Consider the following 18,380-nt stretch of genomic DNA (forward strand, 5'->3'; position numbering starts at 1 on the left):
GATTGGGTGAAACAGCAAATTATAGACATAATTAATAACTTCATCCAAGAAAATGATAATAATGAGACATCATACCAAAATGTATGGGATGCAGCCAAAGCGGTAATAAGGGGAAATCTCATATCTCTAGAGGCCTATTTGTATAAAATAGAGAAAGAGAAGGTCAATGAATTGGGCTTGCAACTAAAAATGCTAGAAAAGGAACAAATTAAAAACCCCCAATCAAACACTAAACTTGAAATTCAAAAAATAAAAGGAGAGATCAATAAAATTGAAAGTAAAAAAACTATTGAATTGATTAATAAAACTAAGAGTTGGTTCTATGAAAAAACCAACAAAATAGACAAACCCTTAGTAAATCTGATTAAAAAAAGGAAAGAGGAAAATCAAATTGTTAGTCTTAAAAATGAAAAGGGAGAACTCACCACTAACGAAGAGGAAATTAGAGCAATAATTAGGAGTTACTTTGCCCAACTTTACGCCAATAAATTCGACAACTTAAATGAAATAGAAGAATACCTCCAAAAATATAGCTTACCTAAACTAACAGAGGAAGAAGTAAATATCCTAAACACTCCTATCTCAGAAAAAGAAATAGAACAAACTATCAATCAACTCCCTAAGAAAAAAACCCCAGGACCAGATGGATTTACATCTGAATTCTATCAAACATTTAAAGATCAATTAACTCCAATGCTAAATAAACTATTTGAAGAAGTAGGGATTGAAGGAGTCCTACCAAACTCCTTTTATGACACAGATATGGTACTGATACCTAAACCAGGTAGGCTGAAAACAGAGAAAGAAAATTATAGACCAATCTCCCTAATGAATATTGATGCTAAAATCTTAAATAAAATATTAGCAAAAAGATTACAGAAAATCATCCCCAGGATAATACACTATGACCAAGTAGGATTTATACCAGGAATGCAGGGCTGGTTCAATATTAGGAAAACTATTAACATAATTGACTATATCAACAACCAACCAAACAAAAACCATATGATCATTTCAATAGATGCAGAAAAAGCATTTGATAAAATCCAACAGCCATTCCTAATAAAAACACTTGAGAGCATAGGAATAAAAGGACTTTTCCTTAAAATAGTTAGGAGCATATATTTTAAACCTTCAGTAAGCATCATATGCAATGGGGAAAAACTGGAACCTTTCCCGGTAAGATCTGGAGTGAAGCAAGGTTGCCCACTATCACCATTATTATTCAATATTGTATTAGAAACACTGGCCTCTGCAATAAGAGTCGAGAAAGAGATTAAAGGAATTAGAGTAGGCAATGAGGAAACCAAACTATCACTCTTTGCAGATGATATGATGGTATACCTAGAAAACCCCAGAGATTCTACTAAAAAGCTATTAGAAATAATTCACAATTTTAGCAAAGTAGCAGGATACAAAATAAATCCCCATAAATCCTCAGCATTCTTATACACCACCAACAAAATCCAAGAGCAAGAGATACAAAGAGAAATTCCATTCAAAATAACTGTTGATAGCATAAAATATTTGGGAATCTACCTACCAAAGGAAAGTCAGGAATTATATGAGCAAAATTACAAAAAAGTTTTCACACAAATAAAGTCAGACTTAAATAATTGGAAAAATATTAAGTGCTCTTGGATAGGCCGAGCAAATATAATAAAGATGACAATACTCCCTAAACTAATCTATTTATTTAGTGCTATACCAATCAGACTTCCAAGAAAATATTTTAATGATTTAGAAAAAATAACAACAAAATTCATATGGAACAATAAAAAGTCGAGAATCTCAAGGGAATTAATGAAAAAAAAATCAAATGAAGGTGGTCTAGCTGTACCTGATCTAAAATTATATTATAAAGCAGCAGTCACCAAAACCATCTGGTATTGGCTTAGAAATAGATTAGTTGATCAGTGGAAAAGGTTAGGTTCACAAGACAGAATAGTCAACTATAGCAATCTAGTGTTTGACAAACCCAAAGATTCTAAATTTTGGGATAAGATTTCATTATTTGATAAAAACTGCTGGGATAACTGGAAATTAGTATGGCAGAAATTAGGCAAGGACCCACACTTAACACCACATACCAAGATAAGATCAAAATGGGTCCATGACCTAGGCATAAAGAACGAGATTATAAATAAATTAGAAGAACATAGGATAGTTTATCTCTCAGACTTGTGGAGGAGAAAGAAATTTGTGACCAAAGATGAACTAGAGACCATTACCAATCACAAAATAGAAAATTTTGATTATATCAAATTAAAAAGCCTTTGTACAAACAGAACGAATGCAAACAAGATTAGTAGGGAAGTAACTAACTGGGAAAACATCTTTACAATTAAAGGTTCTGATAAAGGCCTCATTTCCAAAATATATAGAGAACTGACTCAAATTTATAAAAAATCAAGCCATTCTCCAATTGATAAATGGTCAAAGGATATGAACAGACAATTTTCAGATGAAGAAATTGAAACTATTACCACTCACATGAAAGAGTGTTCCAAATCACTATTGATCAGAGAAATGCAAATTAAGACAACTCTGAGATATCACTACACTCCTGTCAGATTGGCTAAGATGACAGGAAAAAACAATGATGAATGTTGGAGGGGATGCGGGAAAACGGGGACATTGATGCATTGTTGGTGGAGTTGTGAACGAATCCAGCCATTCTGGAGAGCGATCTGGAATTATGCCCAAAAAGTTATCAAACTGTGCATACCCTTTGATCCAACAGTGTTTCTATTGGGCTTATACCCCAAAGAGATACTAAAAAAGGGAAGGGGACCTGTATGTGCCAAAATGTTTGTAGCAGCCCTGTTTGTAGTGGCTAGAAACTGGAAAATGAATGGATGCCCATCAATTGGAGAATGGCTGGGTAAATTGTGGTATATGAACGTTATGGAATATTATTGCTCTGTAAGGAATGACCAGCAGGATGAATACAGAGAGGCTTGGAGAGACCTACATGGACTGATGCTAAGTGAGATGAGCAGAACCAGGAGATCTTTATACACTTCGACAACGATATTGTATGAGGATGTATTCTGATGGAAGTGGATTTCTCTGACAAAGAGACTTAACTGAGTTTCATTGGAGAAATGATGGACAGAAACAGCTACACCCAAAGAAGGAATACTGGGAAATGAATGTGAACTATTTGCAATTTTGATTTTCTTCCCGAGTTATTTTTACCTTCTGAATCCAATTCTCCCTGTGCAACAAGAGAACTGTTTGGTTCTGCAAATATGTATTGTATCTAGGATATACTGCAACATGTTTAGCATATATAGGACTGCTTGCCATCCTGGGGGGGGGGGAGAAGGGAGGGAGGGGAAAAAACGAAACATAAGTGATTGCAAGGGATAATGTCGTGTAGAAATTATCCTGGCATGGATTCTGTCAATGCGAAGTTATTATTAAATAAAATAAAATTTATTATAAAAAAAAAAAAAAAAAAAAAAAAAAAGGAAATTAACATGACATAATAAAAAAAAAAAAAAAAAAAAAAAAAAAACAAGAAATGTGGGTGGATTTTTAAAATCTTTCCTTCCTACAAAACCTTTATTCCCCCGAATGTCTTATCTTTTGCAACTTAGTGACTTATGGTTCCTGGTATAACCATGTGAAGGGCTGGTGGGAGAAGAAGAAGGACTACCGTATCCTCTACCTCTTCTATGAAGATATGAAGGAGGTGAGAGAAAAACAACCCTTTTCCATATGAAACTCTACATACTTCCATTCTTCCCTTGAAACGCTCTTCAATAAATAATTTTTCAGATACAACTATCCTATGATCTATCTTCTTCTGACAAAGTATCTCATACTCTGCTTGTGGAGATTAAGAGAGATGAATTAGACATGAATATTCAATTAGATGGATTGAAAACTAGTTGAAATGACCAGACTCAAAGAGTTATTGTTCATGGTTTAACACCAATATCCCAGAAGGACTCCAGCGGGTTGCCCCACAGATCTGTGCTTTACCCTGTGTTATTCAGCATTTTTATCAATGCCTCAAATAAAATCATAGATGTCATGTTCATCCAATTTTGAGATGACTCAAAATTGGGAAAAGTAGTTAACATCCTAGAAAACAAAATCAGGACCCCAAAGGGCCTTTACAGGATAAAGTACTGGACTGACTCCAACAAGTTCAAATTCAGTAAGCATAAATATAAAATCCTATGCTTCAGTCACAAAAAACATATATCAGCTTTCCATATAAAAGATGGGAGACATGATTAGATGTATCTTTCTTGAGGCCCCCTCAAGTTGTCTGATTAAAACAATTGCTTTATCCCTTCATTTTTGCCACTCTACATTCATTTTCTGGTGATGTCCTGTTTATAGAAAAAAGTTGGAGACCTTGGAAATTTTTGATACACTCTGCCATCTTCCCAAAATGACAGAGAAAATAATTTTTTCTTTAAAAAAGAAAGTTGAAGGATTTTAGTGGACCATGAGGTCAATATAAATCAGAAGGTATGTGGCTCCCAAAAAGCTAATAATGTCTTCAACTTCAATCAGGGAAGCATATCTTCTAAGAATGGGAAAATGTAAGTACAATTGTATTGTGCCATAAGCAGCCATATGGAATGTGGTCCTCCATTTTAGAAGGATTTTGATAAACTGGAGAATATTCAGAGTAAGGGCCTTGAGGCCATAATGATCCCTTGAAGGAACAGGATAAATTAGATAAGGAAAGACTTGCGAGAACTTAATAAGCTGTCTTCAAATATTTGCAGGGCTTTCATTAAGAACTAAGTTTTCGTGTGTTTTTTTTTTTGTCCAAAAGAATACAAACAGAAGCAAGTAGAAATCATAAAGAAAGTAATTTAGGTATGATCCCAGCAAAACACTTCCTAAAAATGAGAGCTATCCCAAAATGGAATGAGCCCCTTTGAAAAATTATGGGTTCCTTTTTTGGCAATCTTCAGACAGGAACTGCATAGCCATTTGTTGTCTATGTTACAATGGGGAATTTCTCTGAAGTATGAGTTGAGATACCTAGCCATTATAATGCAAACTTTAAAATCCTATCATTCCATGATTCTCTAGGACCCAAAAGGTGAGTTATTGAAAATACTGAAATTCTTGGAAAAGGATTTCCCAGAAGAGATTGTGAATAAAATCCTCTATCACACCTCCTTCGAGATAATGAAAGACAACCCAACAGTCAATTATACCATGGTGCCAGAAGATGAAATGAACCACAAAATATCTCCTTTTATGCGAAAGGGTAAGAGGAACACTCTTATTCAAAGATTATCTTAAAGCTCATCTAATCCAGCCCTCAAGTTTCATGAAACTAATGATGGCAGGAGTGGGGGGGGGGGGGAGAAATAATAACCATGAGTGGTTTTTTGTTGTTCTTCAGTCATTGTTGATTATGTCTGACTCTTTGTGACTTCATTTGGGCATTTCTTGATGAAGATTTCCTTCTCCAGCTCATTTGTCAGATGAGGAAACCAAGGTAAACAGCGTTAAGTGATTTGCCCAGGGTCACACAACCAGTAAATGTCTGAGGGTGGTTGTGAATTTTGGTTTTCCTGACTCCAGGCTTGGTGCTCGATTCAATATACCACTTATACATGCTATGAGAGTAATAAGATGAGGGGGCAAGAAGAAAAATACAACTTCAAAGTAATATTCTATAGCAAACTTCTTTACTGCCATAAATCTTATCTGTTGGGAAGCCTTCATGGGAGAACTTCCCCTTGGCATACAAAGCCAATATCCCAACCAGGGTCTTCCCTGAGATCCTTTATTAAAGCAAGACACCTTGGGCTACTGAAAGGACCTGGGTTTCCTCATTCAAGAGAGTGTCAGTAGCTGTAAAAGAAATAGAAGCAAGAATAGCTGGGGGATGGTGGGTATACTTCCCTGAGCAGCTCTCTCATTGATAAAATAACTAAGTTGTGCCATCTAGGGGAGGGAGTAGGGAAAAGGGGGGAAATTGGAACACAAGGCTTTGCAAGGGCATTGTTGAAGAATTGCCCATGCATATGTGTTTAATTTATATAGTTAGCATATTTTCAGTAAAAGTTGTGGATGGATAGGTGGTTGAAATGGTATGGGGCAGAAAATGGCGAAGACAGCATATATTTCTCTCTGGCTTTCTTTTATAACCTTCACAATAATTACAAAATACAGCTTCTGAATTAGCTCTGGATGGGCAGAACCCATAAATATAGGGAGTGCAACAATTATCAGCAGGAGATAATTTCAAAGATTGCCAAAAAAGGTATGTTTCAATTGGAAACAGGAGGGAGGAAGCCAGCATAAGAAGCTGAGCATAAAAGCCAGCACAGATAGCTTAGTGTCCCGAGGCAAAGAATTTGCAGGAGGAAACAGAGCAGAAAAGATCTGTTTCAATCAGAAATGGGAGAGAAGCAGAGAAACACAAACAGCTGACCACAAATGCCAGCACAGACAGAGCAGAGCCAGAGGCCAGAGCAGTTTCAATGTGGCAGTGTGACTTCCACGGGGCAGAGAGTTTGTGGGAGGAAGAGGACCAAAGAAAGTCTGTTTCAATTGGAAGCAGGAGAGGAACAGTGAGCCCTGGGCAGCTGACCACAAACACCAGCACAGACAGCTCAGAGTCCTGGAACAGTGCAGTCTCAGGCTAGCTGAGCAGACTTCAACCACAAACACCAGGGCAGACAGCACAGAGCCCCAGGACTCTAACAACTCCATATGGCAGAGCCAGCACCAGGAGTGAATCAGCATTGACAAAGTGCTGTTTCTTGGAAAACCTCTCCCACCCTAAAGGCAGACCTTAACTTTAAAAAAAAAAATGAGTACAAAAGTAAAAAGGACTATAAAAATTGAAAGCTTTTATGGTGAAAGAGAAGAACAGATTTCAAACTCTGAGGAGATTAAAGGCAGATTGTCTCCAAATGAAGCTCCAAGGGGTGAAATAACCTGATCCCCATCACACAAAGTTCTCCTAGAAAAACTTAGAAAGGATCTTAAGAGAGGTAGAGGAAAAATAGGGAAAGGAAATGAAAGTCTTGCAAGAAAGTCTGGAAAAGACAATACAAAATAGACACAGTGAAATGGAAAGGGCATATAACTCATTAAAAGATAGATTTGATAAACTGGAAAAAGGAAACACCCCTCCCCCCCAGAAAAACAGTATTTGTGAAACAAAAAGAAAATAACTTCTTAAAAAACAGAATTTGTGAAATGGAAAAAAATTCCATAGAACAAAACAACTTATTCAAAAATTCAATTGGACAAATACAAAAAGAAGTTTTAAAAAAGTTAATAAATAAAATAACACTAAAATTCAGAATTGAACAAATGGAAATGAATGACACAATAAGGCAACAAGAATCAATCAAGAAATGTTATGGGACTTGGAGCTTAGAGTACCTTCTGGGGATTTGAGGATTAGCCAAGTTCAGTTGTGTTCTACTATTGTTGTCCAGAAATTCAAATAAGAGACAGACCAACAGACCGACAGACACAGACTCAGAGACACACAGAAAGAGAGAGAAAGAGAGACAGAGAGAGACAGAGCCAGAGAGAGAGACAGAAACAGAGACAGAGAGAAAGAAAGTCAGAGAGACAGAGAGACAAAGAGAGAGCCTATTATATTCTGGGTACTATGTTAAACATGGGAGTACAAAAAGAAACAAACGACACTTAAATCTAATGGGAGAAATATAAAAATATGCTGTCAAGGATATTTGCTTGAGCAAATTTGGAGATATGGAAATATTCAACTCATACTTTTACATACTTATTAAAATAATAAAGTTCCTTGTTGGGATTTGCTGCAATTTTCCTAGATAATTTGGGTAGATCTGGAGTCTAGGACAGAGTGCAAGACCAGGAATCAAAAAGATTAAAGGTTAAATCTAGCCCCAAACATATATATATATATATATATATATAATATTTAACTATTAAATTGGGAACAACTAGATAGCACAGTGAATAAAGTACCTGACCTGGAATCAAGAAAACTCACCTTCCTGAATTCAAATCTGGCTTCAGACACTGACTAGCTGTGTGATCCTGGGGAACTCATTTAACTCTCTTTGCCTCAGTTTCTTCATCTGTAAAATGAGCTCGAGAAGGAAATGGCAAATTACTCCAGAATCTTTGCCAAGAAAACTCCAAATGGGGCCATGGAAAGTTGAACATGACTGAACAACAACAAGCCTATTAATTTAAGGCTTAAAATCGTACTATGACTTTAGAAACATTGTGTATTACTGCTAAAGATTATTTGAATATTAAATGGTATTATGTTAATAATTCTCTCTGCTATCTACAGATATCCAAGCTAAAAGAAAAGATTGAAGGAATCCTTAGTGCAGTGAAGAAAACATTGTGCTTAGAAATAGAAAGCATCATTTTCCTGAGTTCAAATCTGGGCCTCAAATACGTACCAGATGAGTGACTCTGGGCACATCACTTACTCCTTTTTTGCCTCAATTTTCTCATCTGTAAAATGAGCTGGAGAAGGAAATGACATATCACTCCAGAGTCTTTGCCAAAAGAACCTTAAAATAGGATCACAAAGAGTTATACAGTACTGAAATGACTGAACAACAATAACCAAGAGAAATGGTGATGATATTCAAATACCCTCCAGGGCAGCTAGCCTACCTTTTTTTAAAGCCATATTTCATCCATTTTCATTCTAAAGGATTTTGGTGGAAACCTTTTTGAATTCTTCATTTTCCATATCTGGGTTCAATAAAATAGCAAGAAAATGAAACTGTTCAAATTTTAAATCCCAGAGTCTTTTACTGGATGGTCCAAGAGCTATTTAAGTCATATGTTGGAAAAGCCACAGGAATGAGGGAGAATAGGTAAAGCAAGGTTCTGAAATCAAAATCCAAGATTTGGGCCATGATTTGGAAAACAGACAAAAAATGGTTTGATGTGAAAGTGATACAATGGTTTAATAGTCTAACCTTTCTTTTCTGCCAGGGATTTCAGGTGACTGGAAGAATCATTTCACCGTAGCCCAGTATGAGAGATTCGAAAAATATTATAACCAACAAATGGAAGGTACTACACTGAAGTTTCGGTCTGAGATCTAAGGAATGTCTCTCTTCCCTCCAAACTTCTCAAATGTTTGCAAGAAGAAAAACACCTATCAATAATATGTATAGGCTTTGAGCTTCTACAGTTGCATGATTTAGCACTTTATATAGATATTGCTGAGAAAAGTCCTAACGTTTAAATCAGAAGATGTAAAGAATGATTTCCAAGATTTCCTAATAAACTGTCTGCTCAAATGTTTATATTATCTTAAAGAATTAAATCATGAAACAATGATTTTAAAAGCACCCAATTACACATTTTCCTATTGTACAATGTTGTAACTAGAGTTGAACAATGGGTCCTTGTCCAGAAGCAAAAAAAAATTTAGAAGGTTGAAATTTTCTTAGATTGATGATTTTAAAAGGTTATAAACTTTTCAAAGTTAATTTGTGTTGTGTTTGATAGCTTATGGAATTCAGTAGAATTAAAATGTACCTCTTTAACAAAGACTATTAGTTTAAAGTGGAAATTACCAAAAGATAGAATATATGCCAGAAGTGAATTCCTCACTAGTTAGGGCCCACCAAGTTCCCAATCAAAGTGGCCACCTAAACACCTATATAACTTTCTCTTAACAAAGTTCAGCATCTTTGTATCTCTCCTACTCAATTGACTTTGTCTTAATTATTTCCTATACTGTTTTTACATCATATGTTTTCAAGTTAATTTGAGATCCCATTTTGATCTCTCTGCCACAGATATCAAAACTGTCAATTATAGTTGTATGCTACCTTGTTTCTTCAAGACTTAATTGTATAAGTAGTAGAAAGGATTAAATGATGTCTCTTGCTGGAAGAAAATCTCAGCATGAGGGAAGCTTTGAGATCAGTGAAACTCAAAAACAACCTTCAACAAAACTAGTTCCCCAAATCATTACTGTCTCCTTCCATGAAAACTGGTGTGTGTCAAATCAATGAGTTTTTAAGAGTCTACACAAGAAAAGTAATAGATAGCTTCACCCTCAGGTGGCCCAATAACCTATTTCAGCTAATCAAGATAACTGCATTATAATCTTACAACAATTCAATGTTTTGATAGTTACTTTCTCCATGGATAATCTACAATGATAATATAAAATAATATCAAGTAACAAAAAATAAATATAGAGAACAAATACCAAAAATGGCAAGATTTCTTTGTTATATTCTCAGAACACAGCTTTCAGAAATTATTTAGTAAGCATTTATCAGTACTTTTTGTGATGTTCTCTTCTCTAAAGTATAATCATTCTCTGGGAACAGATTTCTTGGGGAGCTTCTGGAGGCAGCCTTAATTTCAGTTCAGAGTAATAATCACCTCAAATGCAGCCAGGGATTAAAATCCAATCCTTTATCGTCTCTTCCAAAATAGCCTGGTTAGCTTTCTTAGAGGTCTATCTCTCTCTTTGGTTCCAAGAGCTCCTGTTGCTAATCCTTTGCCACTTCCAGCTTCAGCCTCTCTTCTTCCAAATCCCCCGTTCTGCCCAATGGCAGTTTCTGGTTTCTCAATCTCCTCTGCTGACTCCTGGCTGAGGCTTCAAAAGCTTCTTATAGCTGATCTCTTAAAAGTGTGAACTCAAAGGTTGACTCCTCCTCCGAGAGTGGGATTGTGGGAGCTGTGACTTGTGAATCTCCCCCACTGAACTTGTGAATCTCCTGGACTTGTGAATCTCCAGGAAGTCAATCCTAGTTGAGACTCCTAGCTTATATATGCTCTCCATAGGTATGAACTACAATGTATGCTAAATACATTAGTGAGCTAGAGAACTTATTAAGTATCATGCTAAATTAGACAACCAACTTATCACTTTGTAAGAATCCTAACAACTTTTAATCAAATTACTTAATTCACTGAGTAATTACTGTGTGTGAGACTGTACTTAGCCCTGTGTTAGGCAACATGGAGGATAAGAAAACATAAGATAGTCCCTGCCCTCAAAAAAGCTCATAATCTTCTTTGAGTGGCAAAACACATAAGAAATAGTAAAAGAACAAAGCAAAATGTTGAGATATCAATTGTTAGAATAATGAAAGTTCAGAAAAAGGACCACTATTCACTATTCTAAAGATTCAGATTATTCACATTTGAGTCCAAAGCTTTCTGCCAACTATTAATACTGATGGCCAGTGGTCACCAGTGGTATAAAAGGTGTTTCTTTTCAAAGGATCTTAGGTTCTGAGTCCTAGGCTTTATTCAACTAGATTTAAGATTAAGCAAGTGGAGGTGATAACAGTGATTTGACTCGAAAAGGAATACAACTCCTTTCTCATTATGTTTATTTTGCTATTCTAGCCAGAATGGCTTGTCTGCCCTGTTGGTGGTAATCAATAATTTGGATTAATTATGATATGGATGGTAGACCCCTTTTCACAAGGGAGATTGAAAGGAATTCCCTTTTTCAATAATAACTGCAGGGGCTAGAATGGAAGTGGGGCCAGTGGTCTAGGATAGTGGAAAGGCAATGTTGTCATTGAAATACTTGGGCTTACATGTTCATTGGTGGCATTTGGACAGCAGTTGGCAATGAGCCAATTCAGTGGACCCATTCTCTACAAGTTTCTTCCAAAAATTTTTTTTAAAGATTTTCTTTCATCAGTGATAATTTCAGGAGTCAATATAACTCTACAATATAGTAAACATTATAAAGCACCTATTATATGCCAGACACTATGCTAAATAAGTCCTGGAATAAGTCAATAGCAAGAGTAGTGGTCAAGAGCCCTAGAGCACACTGTGGTGAAAATGGAGGAAGATCACAGTTGCAATAATGTGTGGAAGCAAGGGAGATAACACCAATACCTTTTGGCACCACGTCCAAGGGGCTTCAACCACTGGACAACCAGAAACTAAGAGGTTACAATCTTCTCTGCAATTTAACTGAGAAAAGGTCATAGATTTAGTAATTGAGAAACCATTGGTAAATTTAGAGAAAGCTGATGAGGTGGGAAGCAAGACAACAGAGAAACAAAGAGAACAAGAGGAAAGTTGAGCACTGACTGACATGCTATTCTCAAGGACTTGGGCCATGAAAGTAAGACAAGATACATAATGATAGGTAGCAGGGAAGGATGAATCAGTCAAGAGTTTTTTGAGAAGGAGGGAGACACAGGCATGTTTATAGGCAACAGGGGCACAGCAGATAGAAAAGGAGAGATTGAAGGGAGAGTAGAGATGACAGAGGAAGCAATCACTTAGAGAAGACAGGATGGAATGGGGTCCCCTGTTCAGACAGAGGGGTCTGGCTTGCATAGAAAAGGGACATCTCACCACTACACACTTGTGAGATTGGCTAAGATGACAGGAAAAAATAATGATGAATGTTGGAGGGGATGTGAGAAAACTGGGACACTTCATTGTTGGTGGAGTTGTGAACAAATCCAACCATTCTGGAGAACAATCTGGAATTATGCCCAAAAAGTTATCAAACTGTGCATACCCTTTGATCCAGCAGTGTTTCTACTGGGCTTATATCCCAAAGAGATACTAAAGAAGGGAAAGGGATCTGTATGTGCACAAATGTTTGTGGCAGCCCTGTTTGTAGTGGCTAGAAGCTGGAAAATGAAAGGATGTCCATCAGTTGGAGAATGGTTGGATAAACTGTGGTATATGAATGTTATGGAATATTATTGTTCTGTAAGAAATGACCAGAAGGATGATTTCAGAGAGGCCTAGAGAGACTTACATGAACTGATGCTGAGTGAAATGAGCAGAACCAGGAGATCATTACATATCTCAATAACGATACTGTATGAGAATGTATTCTGATGGAAGTGGACCTCTTCGACAAAGAGAAGATCTAACTCAGTTTCAATTGATCAATGATGGATAGAAGCAACTACATCCAGAGAAGGAACACTGGGAAATGAGTGTGAACTGCTTGCATTTTTGTTTTTCTTCCCAGGTTATTTTTACTTTCTGAATCCAATTCTCCCAGTGCACCAAGAAAACTGTTCGGTTCTGCACACATATGTTGTATCTAGGATATACTGTGACATATTTAACATGTATAAGACTGCTTATCATCTAGGGGAGGGGGTGGAGGCAGGGGGAAAGTCAGAACAGAAGTGAGTGCAAGGGATAATGTTGCAAAATAAATAAATAAATAAATAACCCAGGCATGGGTTCTGTCAATAAAAAATTATAATTAAAAAAAAAAAAAAAAAAAAACAATGAGATGGTTAAAGTCAGTTCCAATTATTCAGTGATGAAGAGAGCCATCTACACCCAGAGAGAGAACTGTGAGAACTGAATGTGGGAATAACATAGCATTTTCATTCTTCTTGTTGTTTGCTTACATTTTATTTTGCTTCTCTTTTTTTCTTGTGTGACATAATTGTATGAATACATATATACATATATATTTGTTGGATTTAACATATATTTCTACCATGTTTAACATATATTGGACTACTTGTCATCTGGGGGAGGATATGGGGGAAGGGGGAAAAATTGGAATAGGGTTCCAATTCCAAGGGCTAATGTTGAAGAATTAATATGTTTTGAAAAATAAAAAGCTTTAATAAAAAAAATTTTTTAATTAAAAAAAGAAAGAAAAGGGATATCTCTTCATGTAATAAAGGAAAGAAGGAGATAGTGAATAAAAGAAATGAAGTAAAATTAAAAGAGGAAAGAAGTAGGGCTAATGGCCTCAATTTTTTATTCATGAAGTGTCCTTAACAGAGTTGGAGGAGGGGTTGAAGAGAGTTAAAAAGGTTTCAATAACTATTGAGTTATATAGAAATAAATAAAGGTATAAAAATAGATAAATAAATGTAATTGCTAAAGTGTCCAGTTGAGATTATATAACATAATTTTATGATGGACCAAATCAGCAGTGTGGTGGTTCTTCTCCAGCTCCATTTAATAGCAAGTCAATAGGAGTAAAGGTTGCAAATGGTGGTAGTAATTCAAGATTGAAGCTTGGCAAAGCATACTTGATGATAAGATAAAGGGCAAAGGTATTGAATTGGTTAGGGAAAGGAGATAGGGAAGGAAGGAGAGTGCAGCTAAAGCTTAAGTCATTACTGGGGAGAACACTGACAAGTGGAGCGATTGAAGGTCATAGAAAAATGAGAGTCGCTCTCCCTGCCTCAGATCTCATCCATCCTCCAGTCAAAAGTCATGATTTGCCTAAAGTCCAGATCTGACCATATGACTCAACCTTCCCCACACTCAGTCAACCACAATGTCTCCCTTCTACCTCTAAAATAAAATAAAATCTCTCTCTCTCTCTCTCTCTCTCTCTCTCTCTCTCTCTGTCTTTGTCTCTCTCTCTCTCTCTCTCTCTTTCTCTTTCTCTCTCTCTGTCTTTGTCTTTCTCTCTCTCTGTCTGTCTTTGTCTTTCTCTCTCTCTCTTTCTCTCTCTCTCTCTCTCTTTCTCTCTCTCTCTCTCTCTGTCTGTCTCTCTCTCTCTCTTCCTCCATCCTCTCTCTCGTTTTCCTTTTAAATCCCTTCTCATTCAGATGCTTTTCTACTTCTCCAATCTTCTTACACTATAGTCCCTTCAAAGCACTTACCAGCTACAATAGCCTACTCTCTGTCCCTTGAACAAGGTACTACATATCCTGATTCTATAATTTATAATTGGCTGAACTCCATGGATGGAACACTTTTCCTTTTCCTTTTTTTCTCTGCTTCCTGACTTCTCAGGTTTTCTTTAAATTTCAATCTAAAAGCCATCTTTTGAAAAAGAATCTTCCCTGTCTTCCTCAATGCTAATGCTAATCATTTAAGTTTAAATCTTCCATTTACTTTTTATATAGATACATACATACACACAGACATACAGAGAAAGAGAGAGACAAAAAAAAAAAAAAAGCAGGGAAGACTGAGCTGATGAAAGTGGAGTGAGCAGAACTAGGAGAAGAATGGACACATTAACAGCAATATTTTATTATGATCAAATGGGAATGATTTGGCTATTCTCAGCAATAAAACGATCTAAAACAATTCCAAAAAACTGATGATGAAAAATGCTATCTGCTCACAAAAAATGAATGCTAATTGAATTTTGTTTTACTTTATGGTTCTTTTTTGATCTGTGTTTTCTTTAGCAACATGACTAATACAGAAATGTTTTATATTATATTTTATACATATAATCTATATCAAATTATTTGCCTTCTCAAGGAGGGAAAAGGAGAGAAAGAGAGAGAATTTAGAACTCAAAATTTTTTGAATGTTAAAAATTACATGTAATTGAGAAAAAACAAAGGAATGAAAATTCCTTGATTACATAACTGCAACAACAAGCTAATCTTACAAACTAACAATTGCCAAAATGTGAATATGGTAGGAAGGGTGAGGGGAGAGGAAGGAACAGCATATATGTAATAGTGTTCAGGTAATGGGTGTTTTGACGGGGGTCCCAGAATGCTATCCTCTTTATCCAAAGGAATGGCCTTAATATAACAGTCCAGTGAGAAAGATGGAAATGAGTCAAATGCTTTCCTGTCCCCTCAGATAGTATTATAAAAGTACCACAAAGTTCAGGTATGATAGACCCGACCTGCTGCATTCCTTACTGGGTTTTTTTTTTTTTTTACTCCAACAAGCAGGAAAAAGACCTTGTTAAAAAATAATAACTTGTCCAGTCTTGCTCCTTGGGATTGCAACTTTTTATTTCTTCCTTGGCTCCTTGCCCAAGGCTCTGCACTCACTGTTCTCAGCCAAATGGCCCTCCCTATTTTGTGTCCAGGAACTCTTGTTCAACTCTAGACTTTTAACTCTTTACATAGCAGCCACTGCAGAATTTGCACGTTTCTGTTTTCTCTTCCTGGTAAGTCTCTGACAGGGCGGATGGGATATTTATTTTCTTCCTATTTTGCTTGCAAAACCATGTCTATGAGCCAAATCTACCCTTCAATCATTTCTATGTACTTTTTCCTCAAATCATTTGAGGGTTTTCAAGTGGATAATAGATATGTACCAGGAAAACTCTGTTGTCTCTTAGAGATGGGTGTAAATTGATATCGGAGGTCCAGTTATCAAAAGCAGAAGTGAAACAGACTGCAACCAGAAGAAAAAGGGAAGGAAGGCTGGTTTATTGGGCAAAGACTGAATACTTGATCCAGAGGGTAAGTCCTTTTATTCTCATCCAGGACTTTTTTCATCATATGTTTGTGTTTCTCAAATACCTAAAATGTCAGACAAAGGACAATGGAGAACACAGAGGTTCTGGCATTGGAGAACCTGAATTGAAATCTGGGTTCCCTACTATATGCATGATTTTAGACAAACATGAAGGGATTCAATTCAATGATTCCCAGTCTTTGAACCCCAAATTTTCTTGGCACTAAATACATCTCTAGTCATGTATTTCCTCATTTAATGTATATCCATAGTACTTCTACTATTTTGTGGATGGATTTAATAGGAAAAAGAAGTCATTCACACTTGAAAATGTTGGGATGATTTCTAAGGTCCACTCCAGCTAATAACTGAATTAATTGGATTAGATTTATCAAGTAACTTTGACACAAAGTGCCTAAACTTTTAGCCAGAAGGAATCTTAGAGATTATCTAATTTATTTTGCAAATGAAAAAAACAAAGTTCTGGAAGGAAATGCTTTGTCACATATAAGAGGGAAACACTTTGGGCATAAATGATTAATGATAGTCAGTACTAGATCCAGGTCTGGATTCCCGGAATTTTTCTGTTATTCCACATTGTATAACATATAATATGTTAAAATATGTAAATCTATGATATCCAGCTTCCAGTCCAAATTCCATCTTGTGAAAAAGAACCTTAAAATGTATGATGCACTTTATTGTGGGCATTGTTCTCTTGGTCCTGCTCTCTTCACTCTACTCTTTACACTCATGTGTCTCTGGATTCTTTACATTCTCCTTTGTTGCAGTTTGACCAGCCACTCATCCTTGGACAGACATTTATTTTTACTTTTTTGTTATTGTAAATAGTGCAAATAAAGTGGATATCACTGGATGCATGGGTTCTTTCTTGCTTCTATTAATCTCTTTGGGGCAGAATCCAAGTAAAATAATCTTTGAATCAGAGGATATGAACAATTTGTAACTTGTCTTGCATATTCCCAAATTGTTTGCCAAATGGTTTGGATAAGTTTATAGCTCTACCAACACTGAAATATCACCTTGTCTTTCCAGGACTCTTTGCACTACCCCTACAACAATCCCTTTTCTTCTCCCTGTTTTGAATCTAATTTAAAATACCTACATCTTGTCAACACACCTACCAACATAATTCTTTTCCCTACTATTTTTTGGTCACAGTACTCAGCTCAGTCTTGGGATCTAAAGTTGCTGAAGTTTATTCTATAGATTTATGTCCCCCTTAAGTATTCGCCTTATTAAAGTACCCATCTTTCATCGGGTTATACATCTTTTAAAATGTAAACTAAGCAGAGAACTAACCTGAGGCCCAGTTTTGTTAGGATTTAAACACTGGTATTGCATTGAAAATTAGATGAAGAAACTCCCCTCACTCCATCCCCCCAAATTAGATGTTTCTCCAATTCTGTTTTCTCTTATTTTAACTCTTAGGAAAACTTGTTAATTTTATGTTAATAAAAAATATTACCCAAGAGCCTCAACTCCAGCCAAGTGGAAGCATTCCAAGAACAGTTTTTGAAGCAGTGAGAATGTAATTAGGAGTGTGAGAATTCCTTCAGAAAAACTTTGCCCCTTAAATCTTGAAAACAGGAAACAATTTTTCTATTGTGATCAAACTTTAAGTGATTTTAAACAATCCATATCAAAAGACACTCAGCTGTAGAAGTTTCAACAAGAATTCCCAAGCTCTGTGAAAGTCCCATATTGGAGTGATTTGATCAGAAGATTTGGTTCTCCTGTTTCCCAGTTGCAGCTTATCCTTAGAATCCAGGTTGGTCCTCAGGTGCTCCTCCTATCTCCAGAAAAGCAAAGAGCAGAGTTTATGTTAATCAGGGATCCTTGGAAAGACTCACTAATTGTTGTGCACACTGGGCTTTCTTTTTTCTTTTCTTCCTGAGAAAGACAGGGCAGCAGAGTTGAGAGATAGGCCCAGCATTGGAACTGGGGAAAACTGAATTGGAATTTTGCCTCTGACAAACTGTCACAGGCCCATAGCCAATTCACTTAACATCCTAGGGTTCCTGGCTCACTCACTGCACCATGGATAGAGCAGTGAACCTAGAGTCGGGAAGTTGTTGTGGTTTGTTGTTGTTCAGTTGTTTTTTCAGTCTTTGTGACCCCCTTTGGGATTTTCTTAGCAAAGATCCTAGAAAGGTTTGCCATTTCCTTCTCCAGTTCATTTTATGAATGAGGGAACCCAGGCAAAGATCAGGAAGACCTGAGTTCAAGTTCAG

General features: G+C 36.3%; 2 protein-coding genes across 7 annotated transcripts in view; both read left to right on the forward strand.

The window, feature by feature from the left end:
• Window positions 1-10,198, forward strand: part of LOC127541234 (sulfotransferase 1 family member D1-like) — a 37,975-nt gene extending 27,777 nt beyond the window's left edge. For all 5 annotated transcript variants that reach the window (XM_051966443.1, XM_051966446.1, XM_051966444.1 and 2 more), the window contains 3 exons: window positions 3,606-3,700; window positions 5,068-5,248; window positions 8,959-10,198. In XM_051966443.1, the coding sequence (XP_051822403.1) occupies window positions 3,606-3,700; window positions 5,068-5,248; window positions 8,959-9,071 (389 nt within the window). In that variant the 3' untranslated portion in view covers window positions 9,072-10,198. The remainder of the gene's footprint in view (window positions 1-3,605; window positions 3,701-5,067; window positions 5,249-8,958) is intronic.
• Window positions 1-18,380, forward strand: part of LOC127541232 (sulfotransferase 1B1-like) — a 63,267-nt gene that overhangs the window by 27,719 nt on the left and 17,168 nt on the right. Inside the window, exons 1-2 of one of the 2 annotated variants that reach the window (XM_051966437.1) lie at window positions 15,738-15,832; window positions 16,007-16,130. The exons of the other annotated variant lie outside the window; for it this stretch is intronic. The gene's annotated coding sequence lies outside the window, so the exon portion shown is untranslated. Of the gene's footprint in view, window positions 1-15,737; window positions 15,833-16,006; window positions 16,131-18,380 lie in introns of those variants that run through there. 2 annotated transcript variants of the gene reach the window in all.

The sequence above is a fragment of the Antechinus flavipes genome, chromosome 6, assembly GCF_016432865.1.
Source record: "Antechinus flavipes isolate AdamAnt ecotype Samford, QLD, Australia chromosome 6, AdamAnt_v2, whole genome shotgun sequence".
In the NCBI taxonomy this organism is placed as follows: domain Eukaryota; kingdom Metazoa; phylum Chordata; class Mammalia; order Dasyuromorphia; family Dasyuridae; genus Antechinus; species Antechinus flavipes.